We start from the raw sequence: 17,921 nt of genomic DNA, 5'->3' as shown, positions 1-17,921 counted from the left end.
TCAGACAAGGGCAACAAGAGCTAAAATAAATAAGTGGGATTACATCAAACAAAAAAGCTTTTGCATAGTGAAAGAAACCATCAACAAAACTAAAAGACATCCTATTGAATGGGAGAAGATATTTGCAAATCATGCATCCAATGAGAGGTTGATACCTAAAATATATCAAGAAGGCACCCAACTTAGTGTTAAAGAAACAACCTTATTAAAAAATGGGCAGAGGGTTTGAATGGACATTTTTCCAAAGAAGGCATACAGTTGGCCAACAGACATATGAAAAGATGTTCATCATCACTTATTAGGGAAATGTAAATCAAAACTACAACGAGATACCACCTTACACCTGTCAGAATGGCTAAAATAAAAAACATAAGAAACAAGCGTTGGTGAGTATGTGGGGAAAAAAGAACCTATGTGCACTGTTGGTGAGAATACAAGCTGGTGCAAACACTGTGGAAAACAGTGTGGAGTTTCCTCCAAAAGTTAAAAACAGAACTACCCTACGATCCAGCAGTCACACTGCTGATTATTTTAGCCAAAGAATACAAAAACAGTAGTTCAAAGGGATACATGCACCCCAGTGCTTATAGCAGCATTATTTATAATAGTCAAGATATAGAAGCAGCTCATGTCCATTGACTGATGAATGGATAAAGAAGATGTGAATGGAATATTATTCAGACATAAAAAAGAATGGAATTTAGCCATTTGCATTGACATGGATGGAGCTAGAGAGAATAATGCTAAGTGAAATAAGTCAGTCAGAGAAAGACAAATACCATGTGTTTTCAGTCATAATGTAGAATTTGAAAAACAAAACAGGAGTGCCTGGGTGGCTTATAGTTCGTTAAGTGGCCAACTCTTGATTTCGGTCAGGTCATAATCTCACAGTCTATGAGTTTGAGCCGCATGTCAGGCTCTACGCTGACGGTGCAGACCCTGCTTGGGATTCTCTCTCTCCCTTTCTCCCTCTGCCCTTACCCGGCTTGTGCTGTCTATCTCTCTCAAAAGTAAACAGATAAACATTTAAAAACAAACATGTAAATAAATAACAAAACAAGCTAGCAAAGGCCAAAAAAGAAAAAAGAAAGAAAAGAAGAAAAGAAAGAGAGACAAATGAAGAAACAGACTCTTAACTATAGAGAACAAACAGGTGGTTCCACAGGGGAGGTGAGTGGGGGGATGTGTGAAATAGTTGATGGGGATTAAGGAGTGCCTTTGTGATGAGTACCAGATGATTAAAATTAAAACTTAAAAAAAAAAAGAATAAAGTCATTGGCTTCAAGGAAAACAAGCAAATGAACAACAGTAACAAAAAACCCACTATAAGATATTACTTCATACTTTTCAGATTAGCTATTATCAAAAAGACAAAAAGTAACAAGTATTGTTGATAAAGTAGAGACATGGGAACCCTCAGACACTGTTGGTGGGAATGTAAATTGGTACAACCACTATGGAAAACAGTATGGAGATTTCTCAAAAAATTAAAAATAGAAATACCATGCGATCTAGCAATCCTGCTTCTGGGCTATTTGTCTACAGATACATGTACCTCTGTGTTCACTGCAGCATTATTTGCAATAGCCAAGATATGGGGACAACTCTCTATTGATAGATAAATGGACAAAGATGTGGTGCACACACACACACACACACACACACACATACATATATGGTGAGATGTGGTATGTGTATATATGATGTGTATATGCACACACAGCCATATTACTCATCTATAAAAAAGAATGGAATCTTGCCATTTGCAACAACATGGGTGGACCTAGAGGCTATTATGCTAAGTGAAATAAATGAAAGATGAATACTGTATGACTTCATTTATATGTGGAATATAAAAAACAAAACAAATGAATTAACAATACAGAAACAGATTCATAGGGTCAGAAAACAAAGTGTTAGTTCCCAGAGTAGGGAGGATTTAGGGGACAGGCAAAATAGGTAAAGGGGATAAAGAGGTACAAACTTAACAGTTATATAAATAAGTCATAAGGATATAAGGTTCAGCATAGGGAATATAGTCAATAATAACAAAGTTGTAACAACTTTGTATAGTGGCAGGTAGTAACTAGAGTTATTGTGGGGGTTATTCTTTAATGTATAAACACCCAATCACTGTGATATACACCTGAGTAAAATAAAGTTCGACCCAAATTTGTATCATTTCACTATTGGCAAAGATTTATGAGTTAATATCACTTTTTACCTATTGGCGAAGATTTTAAAGCAGCATCCAGTGTTGATAAGGTTTGGAGAAACAGGCACCCTACGTATGTTTTTGATAGGAATAAAAGTAGGTGAAGCTTTTGGAGTCATTTTCGCAGTATTTGTCAAAACTTGAATTGCACACACCCTTTGAACTAGCAGTTCTTTTGTAGGAAAATCAGATCCTACTTCTTTCTTGTTTTAGACACTTTAATTTAATGGCTTAATTTTGCAGTTAAAATGTATATTTCTAGGTGTCTAAGACCTTTAGGTGATCTGACTCCTGTCTACCTCTTACCTACTGTGCTCCTCTGCATTTCTGAAATATACCAGTCTCATTCCTGCCAAGGGCCTTCGTACTGCTGTTACCAAAGAACACTTCTTTAGATTTTCTTATGGCAGACTGCATCTTATCTTTCAAATCCCGGATCAAAAGTTACCTTCTCTTGCACGGCTTTATGAATCAACTTTGATTGTCTTGAGAGCATTTTTCACCATCTGAAATTATCGCAAATATTTGTAGTACTTTGTTTATTGTCTGTCTTGCCCAACTAGGATACAAATTCCATGAGAATGGGAACCTTGTCTTTCTTACTCGCTGGTGTTCCTAGTACCTAGAATGGCACCTGGCAGATAGTGAGCACCCATTAAATATTTGCCAAGTTAATAAAACATGCAAAGGTATATGTAAAAACTTCATTGCAGCATTATTTATTACAGTGAAATCCAAAGTCAAAATATCTACCAGTAGGATGATACAACTTATTAACGAAAATGAAGCAAATCCTTGTGTGCTAATTATCTAATTATATATCCAAATTATTGTAAGTTAAAAAAAAAAGTACATGTAGATCATAATTCCACTTCTGTAAAAAAAGAGTAAAAGAGGAACTATATCCAGCACACGAGCACAGATATGATTGTACTTGCTATCTGCAAGATATCTGCTATCTGCAGAATAAACAGTAAGGGTTAGCTCTGGCCCCTTTGAGATATAGGACTAAACTAGGAACAGAGGGGAGAGAGAGACTTATTTTATATTTTATGTCTTCCTGCCACAATGAACATTTTACATGAATATGGAACTTTTACAATTTAAAAAGTTTAAAATTGTGGAAGAATAATAGTCAAGTGTATTTAAGAAGAAATTAAGGGTAAATGTTACAAGGTACTGGACTGCAGAAAATACACTTTATATTACACTCCGGATTTCCTGGCAGCTAAGGAAAAATTGAAACCTGTAAAACGATACAGTTTTTATTATTTGATTCTTTTTAAAAGTATGTTTTCATATGTAGCAGCAAAAGTTTTCTTAAACACTTAAGTTTTAAGAATTTAAACATGAGATGTTTTTTAATTTTAAGGAAATTTCACCCTAACTTACATTTTAACTCAACATAGGATATATTTCTGGGGTTTTTTTTAATACCTGAGAACTATTTCTTTTTTTTTTTTTTAATGTGTTAATTTTATTTTTGAGAGACAGAGTGTAAGCGGGAGAGGGGCAGAGAGAAAGGGAGACAGAACCTGAAACAGGCTCTCGGCTCTGAGCTGTCAGCGCAGAGCCCGACGCAGGGCTTGAACCTCACGGACTGCGAGATCATGAACTGAGCCAAAGTCAGATGCCCAACCGACTGAGCCACCCAGCCGCTCCCCTGAGAACTGTTTCTTTACAAATCTTTTATTTTGCATTTGTTGGAAATAACAATCAGAGCTTCTCTTTTTAACAAGTCAGCTCAGCAAGCATTTGCAGATTGTCTGCTAAGTGTAAGGGTACTTTGCTGGATACCCTTTTTTTGTTTGCTAGGATGGGTAAATAGAATTCAGTTATTCTCTTTCAGAGACTAAAATCTAGTCTGGGGCACAGACACCTGAACAGTAGAGGTACAAAGTGTGAATAAATGAGGGGGGAGACGAATTAAAAAGCTATAAAGGTCTTGTGGAAGAACTGTGATCCTAGCTTAGAGGTAAAGGTAAGTGGAGGGCTGCCCGGTGGTTCAGTCAGTTAAGCATCTGACTCTATCTCAGCTTGGGTCTTGATCTCAGGGTTGTGAGTTCAAGCCTCACACTGGGCTCTGCACTGGGCATGAAGCCTACTTTAAAAAAAAAAAAAAGATGAGTGCAGTGGGAGAAAATCTTTGTTGATGATGGTTCTTAAGATACTGATTTCATTTATGCTGCTTGTTAGCCTATAGTAGTTCTCATTGTCTATGGCAAACAGTTTGTTGATCAGAAACTAAAATGTCACTCTCCAATAGCTTGAGTTTCTCAGCTGTGAAAATTAGATAAATTTTGAAGGAGGGTCAGACACATTCCTTATGTTTTATCTAAGAGGAACCTCATAATCCACAGAGGTTATGTATTCAGTATGCACTGCATACCAGGAAAACTACAAGACTGAATTTTATGTTTCTTCTTTCAAAAAGCATTTATTGAACGCCAGCTGTGATCTAGGTAATCTACTACATGCTGGAGATTCTAAATGGATACAACACTGTCCCTACCCAAGGAGCTCTGTTTCTCCCATTACACTTAAAAAGTTCCTTGGGTATTTTATATTTCTGGAAATGAAGATATCTTTCAGTACCCCATATCATGTGATCTTGATGGGATGATCATAAAGCAACAATCATACTCTGGTGTTCTTTTATAGGACATGTAAACCTGTGTAATTATACTATTGCTTCAACTAACGGTGGAGTCTTTTTAAAATTTTTATCAGCCACCAGTAATAATGCCTCACCTAAACCTTATGGTCTGTGATATCATGCTGTTGAATAAATTGTAGTAGAGGCAGTAGAGTGGAGTGGCAAAGAGGACAGTGGAGCTGGAGTGTCTGAGTTTGAATTCCAGTTGTTTTAATTACTAGCTGGGTCACCTTGGACAAATTACTTACTCCGTCTGTACTTAATTCCTTTAATATATAAAATTGGGATAATAGTAATACTTTTTAGCAATATTAAGTGGATTAAATATACCGATAAATGTAAAAACACTTAAAGCTCTGCTAGGCACCATGATATGCATTATATAGGGTGTTACCTATGATGGAGAGGATTGTAAAAATGATGCAGCAGCAACAAATTACATTTAACAAGTTAAATACAGTCACGTTAAACCATTATATACTAAAACTTTTATGTAGTCTTAAGTTTTGAAACAAAACTTTGATCAAAAGAATAATTGTATAATTATGCAATAGACCTTTGAACTTTGCAGGGCTTAGGGGTGCTGACCCACACACAGTCAAAAATCCACATTTAACTTTTGACTCCCCAAAAACCTAGCTACTAATAGCCTACTGTTGACTGGAAGCCTTACTAATAATATAAACAGTCAGTTAACACATATTTTGTATGTAATATCTATTATATACCATATTCTTAGGATAATCTAGAGAAAAGTGTTATTAAGAAAATCACAAGGAAGACAAAATATACTTTTAGTATTATACTGTATCTTTAAAAAAATCTACACAAGTGGATCCACATAGTTCAAACCTGTGTTGTTAAAGGGTTAACTGTACTTTAGTAAAAAAGTGTTTTGCAGGAAGTTTTAAAAATAAGAAAATAAATGTGTAATCCAAAAACCCTTGGTTTACATTCTGGCACACCAGTTCAGATCTTTTTATATGCAATTCCCCTTCCCTTCCCTCCTTGATTTTTGATATTGCAGGGATACTCTTATCATTTGCTTCTCTGTTTATCATACACATTCCTTTCCATGCCATAAATATTCTTTAACAATTTCATTGTTAATGATTGCATGGTTATCCTTTATGTTATTGTAGTAAATTCTGTTTAACAGGTTTACTATTGTTGGAAATTTAACTGGTTTCCATTTTTTTGCCTTCATAATCAATGAAGCAATACACATCATCATAAGTATATTATTACATTATCTCCATGACCGTTTCCTTAAGATAAATTCCCAAGAGTAGAATTGCTAGAACAAAGGCTTTGAAGAATTCTGTTGTCTAAAATTGCCAAAGCTTGTACCAGCTTACACAGTATTAGTAGGAGAATACCCATTCCTTATATCCTTACAGATGATGAGTTTTATACTTAAAAATTGCTTTTGCCAATTTGATGGCTAGAAATGATACCTGGTTTTAATTTGTATGCCAGGTTATATATATTTTTAAACTAATAGAATCATTTTTTTCTTACACATCAATTAAATACTTAAGATAGTCAACTAACCTCAGAATCCAATTTAGGATAAACTTTCAGTGCAAGCTTTTATCTTGCCAGACCTGTAAATAGTTGTGTAATCATTTCGATAGTACCAGAGCCTCTGTCTCCTGAAATGATACTAAAACCCTATCTTTTTTTTTTTTTAAGTCCGACTTTAAGGTGAATTTTCCTCCTGTGTTTTGATGTCTTTTTCTTCTGTCTTTAGCCAAGCCATAGTTGAAATCAGAGGCTATTTCTTATTCATTCTTTTTCCCTTACATGGGCATCTAGTATTTTGGATGGATGGTGGATGGACAGACAAACAAATGAACCAACATTTAGAACCTACCAGAAAAAGTGATCTTTTGGAAAGGCAGCATATTTTGATCCAAGATAGGAGAACCAGTTCCTGGTGCCCCAGTGATTCTTCTAGTCACTTCTCTTATGACATCGGCAAGACGTAATCTTCCTGTGCCTCAGTTTACAGCGTCTTTAACATAAGTACTTTTTCTGCCTTCTCAACTGTTGTTATCTTTAGTCCTTTTCATGTCATGCCTAAACTATTATAATTCTTCCCCACTGCCAACCTGACTGTTCCTTCTTTCATTTGTCTTTATACTAATATCCAGCAGTACCTATATCATTCTTCTTTTTGGTAGTTTTTAACAGCAGCTCCCTTTGGTGTACAGGGTAAATATAATCCCGTTAGGTTTCCAGTTTCCCACTTCTGAGCCCTTGTTCAAAATATTTTCTCACCTACAAATTCACCAGCTTCTTCCTTTGCTCTTATTTAAATCTTGCCCACACTTAAAAACTGGGCTTCATTTCCTCCTGTTCATGAAGACTTCTTGTACCACCATATCCCCATTTATCTTTCTTTTTCCCCTAACTCCCTGTTATACTTGCTAACTGTACATTGGTTTTCAACATAAGTCTGAGGAAGCCTGGGGATTTATAGCAGTGTTTCAGACACAATAAAAGAATAAGGAGGAAACCAAGGGCTCCATTCCCTCCTCCACCCAGTCTCCACTCTGCTTTTTCTATTTTATATGTTGAAATTTTATTTAAGATTTTCTTTGAAAATTTCTTCTTTGGGCAATATCATTTTTTATTCCTAACTTTATGAATAATTATTTTTTCTGCATAACTACAGGTTACTGTGAGACTAAAACAGAAAAAAATATGACTTGAGAAGTCCTGTCAAATTAAGTAAATGTTACTTCCTCCATGGTCGTCTTTTGGAGTGAGAATTTGTTGGAAGCTAAAACATTTTCCACATTTTAATTTTTTTCATTCAATAGTCAAGCAGTTTCTAAACACTAAAAATTAATACGTTAGTAGACTTTTAGACATAAAAAATAAAAAGACACAAATTTGTATTTCGAGAGAAGTACAGTCATAGATGTGCGTCCAAGTATATCTGTAGAACAAAGAAGGCCCATAGAAGCTGTGTGTATGTGAGTCAGGTTGTGCTTGCCTTCTAAGTCGTATCTTAATGGGTAGAAGTTGCAAGGTAAACAAGGCAGAGAAGAACCTTCTAGGCAAAGAACAGAATATAGAAAGCTCAAAGACATGAAACAAGATATTGGGGAGTATTAATCAGTAGGGCTAGAACGCAGGAGTCTCTGATGAAATTGGAGATAGTCTTATGCTGCCCAGTGTGATGGCTACCTGCCACATGTACCTATTTAATTTAAATTAATTAAAATTTGAAATACAATTCTTTAATCATACTAGCCATATTTTAAGAACACATTAGGTATATATGCTAGTGGCCACTATATTGGACACCACAGCTATAGAACATTTCCATCATCGTAGAAAATTCTATTGGACAGTGCCGAGCTGGATCACAGAGAACTTTGTGCATCTAATCAAAGAGTTGGAGTTTTACCTTATAGGCAGTTGTGAGCCTTTGAAGAGTCTTAAGCCAGGGAGAATGAGATTGGCATTTTTTCAAAGATTTTCAAATTTTCAGACACCTGATCTCACATACATAGTAGTTTTAGAATAAAAAAAATTCCTATCTAGTACATGGTTTTTGCTGACAAAGTCTAATTAGAAGGGAGTTAGGTGGCTTGGGCCCCTGTAATTATTACAGTGGAAAAAAAAAAAAAATAGAGAAAGGGTTTAAAAATAGCCTCTTAAGACTTCTAACTCTATTGGAGAACTCTTGAAAAGCTGTTGTTATTTTTTAGCTGAAAAAATGTTGCTTTACCTTTTTTTTTTTTAAGTGAAGTTACTGGGTGATAAATGTTAGTGATAATGTTATGTGATAAAAATTTTCAAAAACTTTTGTTCAGGGTATTTGTATCTTTATTTTGTTTCAGGATTTGCCATTAGGTTCTGAAAGCTAAGACTAATAACTGCCATGACTTGATAATAAACTTAACTGGATCAAGATGTTAAATAGAATTGTCATAGATTTATTAATCAAAGTAATTTAATTAGATTTACTAACAAAATAAAAATGTTGCTTTTGATAATATGAATTAAATCTTCATGCACATTTGCTAATTTGGGCCTTTTCTTCTAGTTAACCCAGTATCCACTCCAGTCGCACTTCCCACACCAGCTCTTTCTCCAAGCTTGATAGCTGATCTTGAAGGTTTAAATTTGTCAACTACTTCATCAGTCATTACCGTAAGTAATTTTCTCAATATATTACCTCAGTTTGCATATGATACCATCGCATCTTTTTTATTAAAATGCAAATAATTGGATTCATAGTCTTTGAACACTTTCTTCTCTAAACAAGTCCAATGCAGATCTGACCTTTTAATTTTACAAATATTTTAAAAGTTTGCTCTTTCCCAACCATTATCCTCACAAATGACTTCTGCTTGTTATCCACATTTAATTATCATGTGTACGTTTTTCTCTGGCACTCTTACATATCTGTAGCATACAAGGGTTCTTTGCCACATTGAGTCAGTTTATATATATAAATTCTGCCATAAAGAATTGTTGTCTACATTAGCAGACTTAAATTCCCAAAATCATTCTGATTCTGTTACACTGTTCTTTTATCATAGACTACTAAAATTACCTGCCTGTTTTCATTTAAAAATTCAAGATTGTGTTTCTTTTTGCATTATCTTCACATTTTTATTTACATGCCTTAGTATCTGTAAAAGAAATTTTTAATATTACTTATGTGGTAGGGCTTGAAGTGGGACAGAAGGCCTGCCTATCTCAAAATAGTGCCAAAGCCATCAGCCCATCATAGTATCTGGAACTACAATAACTTTTTCTGTGTTAGCATATTATAGCCACTTATCTTTTACTCTAAATCAGGCGTGCTGCCTAGGATGTATAATCTGTTGATATGCTTGACCTCCTTTTAACTTGTTTTCAGAAACCTGACGAACTAAGAGATAAAATAGTAAGATCTGATGGGAACACAGGTAGCTTGAACAGATCTGGTTTATCACTGGTTCCCAGGGTTGGCAGAGTATTGCAGAGTACAGACATAATTGGTGATCTGAGCTCCTGGGGAACACCAAGCTGGTTCTGCCAGAAGTGGGAAAGAGGAGTATCTAATTCTTGTACATTGTTGTAAAAGATTTTCCCATCATAGCAAATGTGATAGCAGGGACATTTGGCTTAGAAAGCACAAAATGAAACTATTAAGTTGACAATGCTGTTTTAAGGTATAGAATGCGATTATCTCTTTAACCGCTCAGAAATGAGGAAGAACGATATGTGCGTTTTAGTTTTTCCCTTCTTGTTGCCAAAAGGAGAAGGCACATTGAAAGAGATGGGGGGAGACAGTGAAAATAAGCAGTTAAGTCTTTCTTATTTAAGTAATCAAGTATTTCTTGAGTCTTTGAGTAGTCTATAAAGAAAAGTAGTGAAAAATCTGTTGTGAAGCAGTTAGTCCTTGAGGGGAAGGGAGGGCCCTAAAAACTTGGGAGGCAGTAAGGTAGTGGGTAAATAACTTGGGTTCTGATACCAGATGACCAGGGCACAAATCTCTGTTTAACCACTTACTAGCTATGTGGTTGGGCAAATTGGTGTGTAACTTTTCTGTACCTCACTTTACTGTGAATACCATACATACCTCATAGGATTGTTATGGCATTAATGAGATAATAAATGTAAAGCTCTTAGAACAGTGACTGGCACATTGTCATCACTCAATAAATAATAACTAATATTTTTGAAAGTGATACGATATGTGATAATGGATCCTGAGTAGACTCTCATACTTTATTAGCTCTAAGAAGAATACAGTTGAGATTAGAAAACCTTGCAGTAAATTTTCATTCATCACAAACTAATTGAAGGACTCACCCTTCATTCTAAGAAAAATATTTATATTGGGATGGCCTCTTCAAAGGAAAAGAAAAGCACTGCATCCTAACAGTATACAAAAAAAGCACTGCCAAATAGGCAAAATTGGGTAGAGGGGGGTGGGAGATACAGCCTTCCAGTTGCGGAATGAATAAGTCATGGGAATTAAAGGCACAACATAGGGAATACAGCCCATGGTATTGTAATAATGTATGGTGACAGGTGGTAGCGACATTTGTGATGAGCATAGCATAATATATAGTGACGCTGAAGCATTGTGCTATATACCTGAAACTATATTTGTGTGTCATCTATACTCAAAAAAAGAATTTTTTTTAAAGACTGTCAGATTCAACCGTGTGAAGCAGGATCACCAACTTATCCCCAAAAGCTAACAAAAGATAAAACAAATAGTAGTAATAAGAATGGCAACCAGATGGGGCACCTGGGTGGCTCTGTCGGTTGAGCATCTGACTTTGGCTCAGGTCATGATTTCACGGTGTGGGAGTTTGAGCCTTGCTTTGGGCTCTGTGCTGTCAGTGCAAAGCCCGCTTGTATCCTCTGTCACCCTCTCTCTCTCTCTCTCTCTCTGCACCTCCCCTGCTCGCACTCTCTCACTCTCAAAAATAGAAAAATAAACATTAGGGGAAAAAAGAATGGCAACCAGAAATTCACTAGCAACAATCAAATAAGGAAAGGTAGCACTTTGAAAAGTGGAACGTATAGAAATAAACTGAATATTCTGGTACCGAATGGTATGGCTCCTAATCTCACCTCCAGCCCTCAAAACAGTACTTAAAAAAGAAGATTAATCAAGCAAATTAATCAAGTTTTTTCATTATGTATCTGAATTTAGAAAGAAGTAAGATTAAAGACATCAGAAGAAAAATCAAGAAAGATCTTTAAAGATTATAACCCTCATATAATGGTATGGAACCTTAATAAATATGGGAGCCTTTTGGATCCTGAAATGAAATTATTAGATAAGAGTACATCGATAATTTTTAAATCAATATGTTGTCCTTATTGAATAGAAAGAAGAAGTAAAAGTAATTTGTAATAAAGTAATAGTTACATTGCTATATAAACGCTTGTCTGTGGCTGTCCTAGAAACATACTTAAGTGGTTAAATAATGCTGGCACTGATATGTAGAACCACCATGAATGTGACTGATGTAGGTGTATCAGCAACTCAAATAGTGTGGATTGAGGTGTTGCCATCAGCAACATAATTTTGCAAAATGTTGAACAATTTCGAGTAGTTGTGTTTATATGACTTCATAGTCCATAGATGATTTTTATTTATTCCAGTAGATTATTTAAATTTATTTTCCTTGTGTATTTGGTACAATATGGGTATATTTTATTTTTTGAAATTATGAAAACATTTACAATGAAACCCAAAGGAGAGTTCCTTTTTTACATTAAATATTTTTCAAATGAAAATTTTTACTGTTTGTTCTAACCATTTAAATTTTCTATTCAGAACACAGATTTTTTTAACATAATTCCAAATGAATATCATGATCATTGTAAGGAAAGGCCTAGTTTTTGAAACTATGATAAAGAAGATGTATAAACACAGTATTTGTTTCAGTCTTAGTTGAGATTAATTGGCAGTTGGACAACAGATGGTTAAAAATGAAGCAACATTTTATTTCCTGCTGTAGTATGTCCGTGAACAAACTATAACTTTTTTAGTGAATTATTAACCCTATTTTTTTACTAGATTATTGCTAGGCTAAGAGTTTCTAAATTGTTTCACATTAAGCCCCAGGAATTCAGAAGCAGCAATCCTCAGGTTGTTACAGCTTCTGGAGGGGATGAGAAAAAAGTGAGGTGGGGGAAAAGACAATTTGCATATAAGGTTAAATGAGAAATAAGAATAAAATTGTTCACGTCTGGTATTAGAAATGTTGGAGTGAGAATTGGTGTTTCTGCTTTAAATAATTTTTTCACATTTGGGACACAAGAGTATTAAAGTGAATTCAGCAGTTAAAGTTACCTCTCAAAACTTTTTCTGTATTTTTTACTGATAAACATCAACGTGAAATCTTATCTCATTCTTTGCATTTTTTGTTTCTTCTCAAACTAGGTTTATAAGAAAGATTATTAATTTGCTTACTTAGTGTTTCAGATTTATGTTTCTATGGAAAAATGACTTCTGAGTTCAATCCCTAAAATGCTTTGAAACCCATAAGGGAGGTATAGTACCTGTGGTTCTTCAGCACCTAGTCACAAGTCAGAAGGTTTCTTTGGGAATATACTTTTTAAGGGTTCTAGTTTACTTTAGACAGTCAGGGCAACATTTAGGAAATGTATTGAATTTAGAGCCCCGATACCTGATACCTATCCTTGGCTGAGCTACTTATTATCATGGCCAGGCGCTTCTTTGACTTGTGTAGACTTTAATTTTTGAATTTATGAAATGGAGATAATGCTGTCCCTAAACACTTAATTGTGTTTTCATGAAAAATAAATGAAATAATGAGCCTGAAAATGTTTGAATTCTGTTCTGTGCCTAAGGGCATGTGCAGTGAGAAGAGACGGATAGGGATGGAATTCTAGGAAACATCATGCTTTAAAGGCAACAAAGAAAAAAAGCCAAGAAGATGAATTTTGAAAAGAAGGTGAATTGTAGAACATGGTATCAGGAAACTCAGATCAGGAAGGGAAACAGGCAAAGCATCTGCTTGTAGTAAATGCTACACTGGACGTATAAATCTGCTTAGGTACAACTGGATGACAAAGATCTCTTAGAAAAGAATTTGCATATGTGACTGAGAACTGAATCTAGGAGAATAGTAAGAGTTTGTCTAGGTGGCTAGGTTAGAGCAAGATTGATGTCACTGACCCAGGAAATAGGGTATGCAAGGGCTTGAGGTGTGAACAAGCTTGGGGTATTAGAGAAACAGTAATTCAGTGTGACTAAAGCGTAGCACAGATAGGTTGGAATAACCAAATCTGATGTTGGAAAAGTATGTTGGTGGCATACTGGCATGGGAAAATTGTAATAATGATTTTTTAACTTACTCCTTTCCAATATTTTCATGTTATAGTACACATAGAAAAGTGATAATACTTGGGGCGCCTGGGTGGCGCAGTCGGTTAAGCGTCCGACTTCAGCCAGGTCACGATCTCGCGGTCCGTGAGTTCCAGCCCCGCGTCGGGCTCTGGGCTGATGGCTCAGAGCCTGGAGCCTGTTTCCGTTTCTGTGTCTCCCTCTCTCTCTGCCCCTCGCCTGTTCATGCTCTGTCTCTCTCTGTCCCAAAAATAAATAAACGTTGAAAAAAAAAATTTTTTTTTAAAAATAAAAAAAGAAAAGTGATAATACTTGTGATGTGCATTGGGGTAAGCAGTGATTTCTGTAGGAGGCAGAATGTACCCAACTCAGGAGCTCCAGTTACCACAGGCCCCCCCTGGCATTCCCAAGGGCTAATGGTGGGGGCAACATCACAACAGACCCATAACCTATTTGTGGCTCATTAGTGAGGAAGCACTGACTTAGTTGCCCTAATATAAGAGATTTGATCTTCATGGATCACAATCCCCAAGTGGAATTAACTTATGAGGGTGCAGGAGATTCATTTAAAAAGAGATCATTATAGAAAACAAGGTAATAAATTGAGGAATGGTAAGTAATCCCAACAACAGTCCATGAACGAGAAACGAGAGTTGCAAAAAGAAAAACCCTATTTGATACAGTATACTGTTTGAAGTTACCAAACTCCATGTAAGGTCCACAGTCCTGCATACTGCTAACTTGGCCCAAGACTACTGAGACCAAATACAGGGTTAGGGATTTCCTAAAACTACGCTCAAGCTTGATAATTCACTAAAACAATTCACAGAACTCAGGAAAGCACTATACTTAACATTACAGTTTTATGATAGCAATAGGATACAAATTAGATCCAGTGAAAGGAAGAAACACAGAAATTCTGGATGGGTTTTAGATTCAAAGTTTCTGGGTCACCCTACTGGCGTCAGAGTATGTCAGTACACATGGAGTATTATCCTTCACATAAGCTGTCTAGGGGCCCACTGTGAATCACTTCCTCAGCATCATGTGTCAGGTTTGGTCCGGTAGGGGCTCACCATGAATAAGTAGGCAGTCCTCTCATTCAGGATATTCCAAAGGTTTAGAGGTTACATCTCAAGAGCTAGGACAAAGTCCAGACCTGTCTTTGAAAAATTCTTTACTACGCATGTGCCAGTAAATGTTTCATTCATTGCACACAGTTTTATTCAGGCCAGAATATGAGGCACATGCCAAAGATACAGTGAACCGCATGGACTAGGCTTCTGCCCTCATGGAGTTTACAGTTGAGCAACAACATAAAGAAAAATTTCTCCAAGGGTACATAATTATAGTATGCCAAGTGTTTTTATTTTGGAACATTTGGTAGTTTCTCTAGATACAGGTTGTCATTATTTGTCATTATTTCTCTGATTTTATGTTGGCTAAACTCCGCAGTCTGACTTAGCTTTCTCTGTGCTTATTATAGTTTAAAATCTAACAAGAGTTACTTTTGACATTTCACAGTTAAAATTTAGGTATCTGAACGGCTTTTCCTCTCCGACAAGAAGTAGGAGAATAATTTTCACAGTCCATGCTGTTCACCACCTGCTTTCCTTAAATTGCCACTGTGAAACATGACTTCCTCACTTAATGATGGAATAAAGCCTCATCATGCCTGGGTGAAAACCGTGGCAACAGTAGCCTTAAACTAAGGTCTGTGCGTGTTGTTACAGTTAGCCAGCATGGGATTTACTGTGACCAGCAAAAGAATGGCATTAAAGTTGTCATTATGACCAAGAAGCCATGTAACTAAGGTCCTTCCACCCCCTCAAGGATTTTCAAGCTAAAGGATAGGAAGAAGTAACCCATTATGTAATGCACTTGAATTTCGGCAGGGAGAGTGAAGAAAAGGCATTTTCTCATACACAAATCAAATTTAGCATCTGAAGTTAGTGTTTATCACTAGTTCTGTCAAGTTTCTTATCTAAGGAATATAGAAAAATGACTAGCAACTAAGCTTATAGCTTTTGCTGTTGACAGATTGGCAACTAATGAAGTTACAACTGTCCATGATTAGGGATGAGGTAGGTCCTGACCCTGTTTGTGTTATAGGAACTTAATTGGAAAATAGAGAAGAATGACTGTCATACCTGCTTTGTTGGGCAGGTTACTATATCAGTTTTAAAAGAACATAAATAACAAACCATAAGTCATGAAACAGAATCTGATTTACTCAGTCTGAAATTTACTAAACAGAATTTGGAATTATTAGGATAATTACATACTATAATGGTAACAATTATAATTGTAGTTAATTTCTGTTTCTCTTAAGTGGGCTTTTATATTAAGTAGATCTCGCTGTCTGTCTAAATGTCTGTCTGTCTGTCTGTCTCTCTTTTAACTAATGCTAGGCTAGGGCATTTTAGTTTTGTTTCCCAGTCAGCTTGTCCTGTTCTGCCAGAGCACCAGCTTTCTTCTTGTTTGTCTGCAAGAACACAATTTCTTTGAGGGAGTCTTTATTGATACAAGCATTTACAAAGTTGTAAATGACTGTATGGTCTCATTCCCAAAACAAATGATAATATATCTGTGGTAAAGTTTGTTCTCTAATATGGTGGAAGAATTGTCTTTTAAAAAACATATATTTTTTACATTTTAAACACTTAAGGTATATTCAGGTCCCAGGCTAAGAGTTGAGTCTAGCTAAGATCAAATTCCTTTGAGTTTAGAGGAGGAAGAAATGATAAGTCAAAATTAAAAATAATTTTGTCATTTTAAATTTGGGAAAAATCCTTTATTTGTTCTGATGAAAATGTCAGTAGTCATGGAACTGTGGCAAAAATAATGAAAAATCATTGGCCTGGGTCTGCTTAAATTGAAAACATTTTTTAATTAAAGTTTGACAGTATTTTGTGCTTCCATTGCCTAGCCATGTCCCATCTTATTCTTTCATTCAATTCTCCTCTGGGTATGAGTTGATTTAATTTTTAAATTAAACTTTAAGGTGTACCATACTACTGCTTCATTTATTTATTTATTTTTATTTTATTTTTTCATTTATTTATTTACTGCTTCATTTTATTTATGAGACTACTTAGAAAGTCTTATAGTTAATACCAGACCATTCTCATCTCTCCCTTTCTTACCTCATTAAAAGCAGCTGCTTTTTTTTTTTTATTTTTTTTTTAACGTTTATTTATTTTTGAGACAGAGAGAGACAGAGCATGAACGGGGGAGGGGCAGAGAGAGGGAGACACAGAATCTGAAACAGGCTCCAGGCTCCGAGCCATCAGCACAGGGCCCGACGCGGGGCTCGAACTCACGGACCGTGAGATCGTGACCTGAAGTGAAGTCGGCCGCCTAACCGATTGAGCCACCCAGGCGCCCCAAGCAGCTGCTTTTTTAAAAAGATTGTTATTCATTTTTAGTTTCAGGGTTTTTTGGAAAAAAAAATGTTTTTTTTTGGTTTAAGTAAATGTATGCCAATCTTATCCCTAACTGGTGTATAATACTTCTAATGCTTTGTCGATATTGTAATAAAATTATCCACAATTAAAAAACCATTATATCAGATGCTAATTAATGAGCTAGTAATGATTTGGGCCCCCCAAAAAAGCAGGTCACCTGACAAGATAAAGAAAATATGTATATAAATCTACAAAAAACTGAGAGATTAAAGAGGCAATGTTAAAGAAAGCCTTGGGCCTTTCTTTTTCTCTTCTTTCTACAACTAGCTCCTTTCATTTGCTATGGATTCACTCTTTTCAGAGCTGTGACTATTCCTGGAACATCTACCAACTTCTTTTCCACGATTATGATTTTTAGTTTATATTTATTATAATTAAGTGTACTATAGTAGGAAATGAGGTTCTTAAAAGATTCATTTAAAAAAGATTGAATCTTTTCTGACAGTTTTATTTTATGTATCCAGAGTTGATTGGACTTCGTGTTACTGTCAACTGGTACATTTCAAATTTTGTTGCTTGTGTTGAATTGTAGTATTTGTAGTGAAATATACTTTTTTTTAAGCTTTAGAGTATCTTAGATTATTACATATTAGCCAATTGTGTATTAATTATTATGTAATCATATATCAGCCAAGTTAACTTCTGTTACCTTTGTTCTTCTTTAAAAAGCTTGCAAAAACTTTCATGAACATAGGGTAGGGTATGGTATAGAATATTTATATTAATAGTATTGGATCT

The 17,921-nt window shown here is 35.5% G+C and overlaps 1 protein-coding gene across 6 annotated transcripts in view; it reads left to right on the top strand.

The window, feature by feature from the left end:
• The window catches only part of AP3B1 (adaptor related protein complex 3 subunit beta 1), a 262,957-nt gene that overhangs the window by 185,544 nt on the left and 59,492 nt on the right, over window positions 1-17,921 (top strand). For 5 of the 6 annotated variants that reach the window (XM_023257772.2, XM_045062465.1, XM_045062468.1 and 2 more), the window contains 2 exons: window positions 8,935-9,041; window positions 11,551-11,622. In XM_023257772.2, the coding sequence (XP_023113540.2) occupies window positions 8,935-9,041; window positions 11,551-11,622 (179 nt within the window). The remainder of the gene's footprint in view (window positions 1-8,934; window positions 9,042-11,550; window positions 11,623-17,921) is intronic. The other variant, XM_011284118.4, reaches the window with a different exon arrangement.

This window comes from Felis catus, chromosome A1, assembly GCF_018350175.1.
Source record: "Felis catus isolate Fca126 chromosome A1, F.catus_Fca126_mat1.0, whole genome shotgun sequence".
NCBI classification, from domain to species: domain Eukaryota; kingdom Metazoa; phylum Chordata; class Mammalia; order Carnivora; family Felidae; genus Felis; species Felis catus.
This window is presented reverse-complemented; position numbering and strand designations above follow the sequence as displayed.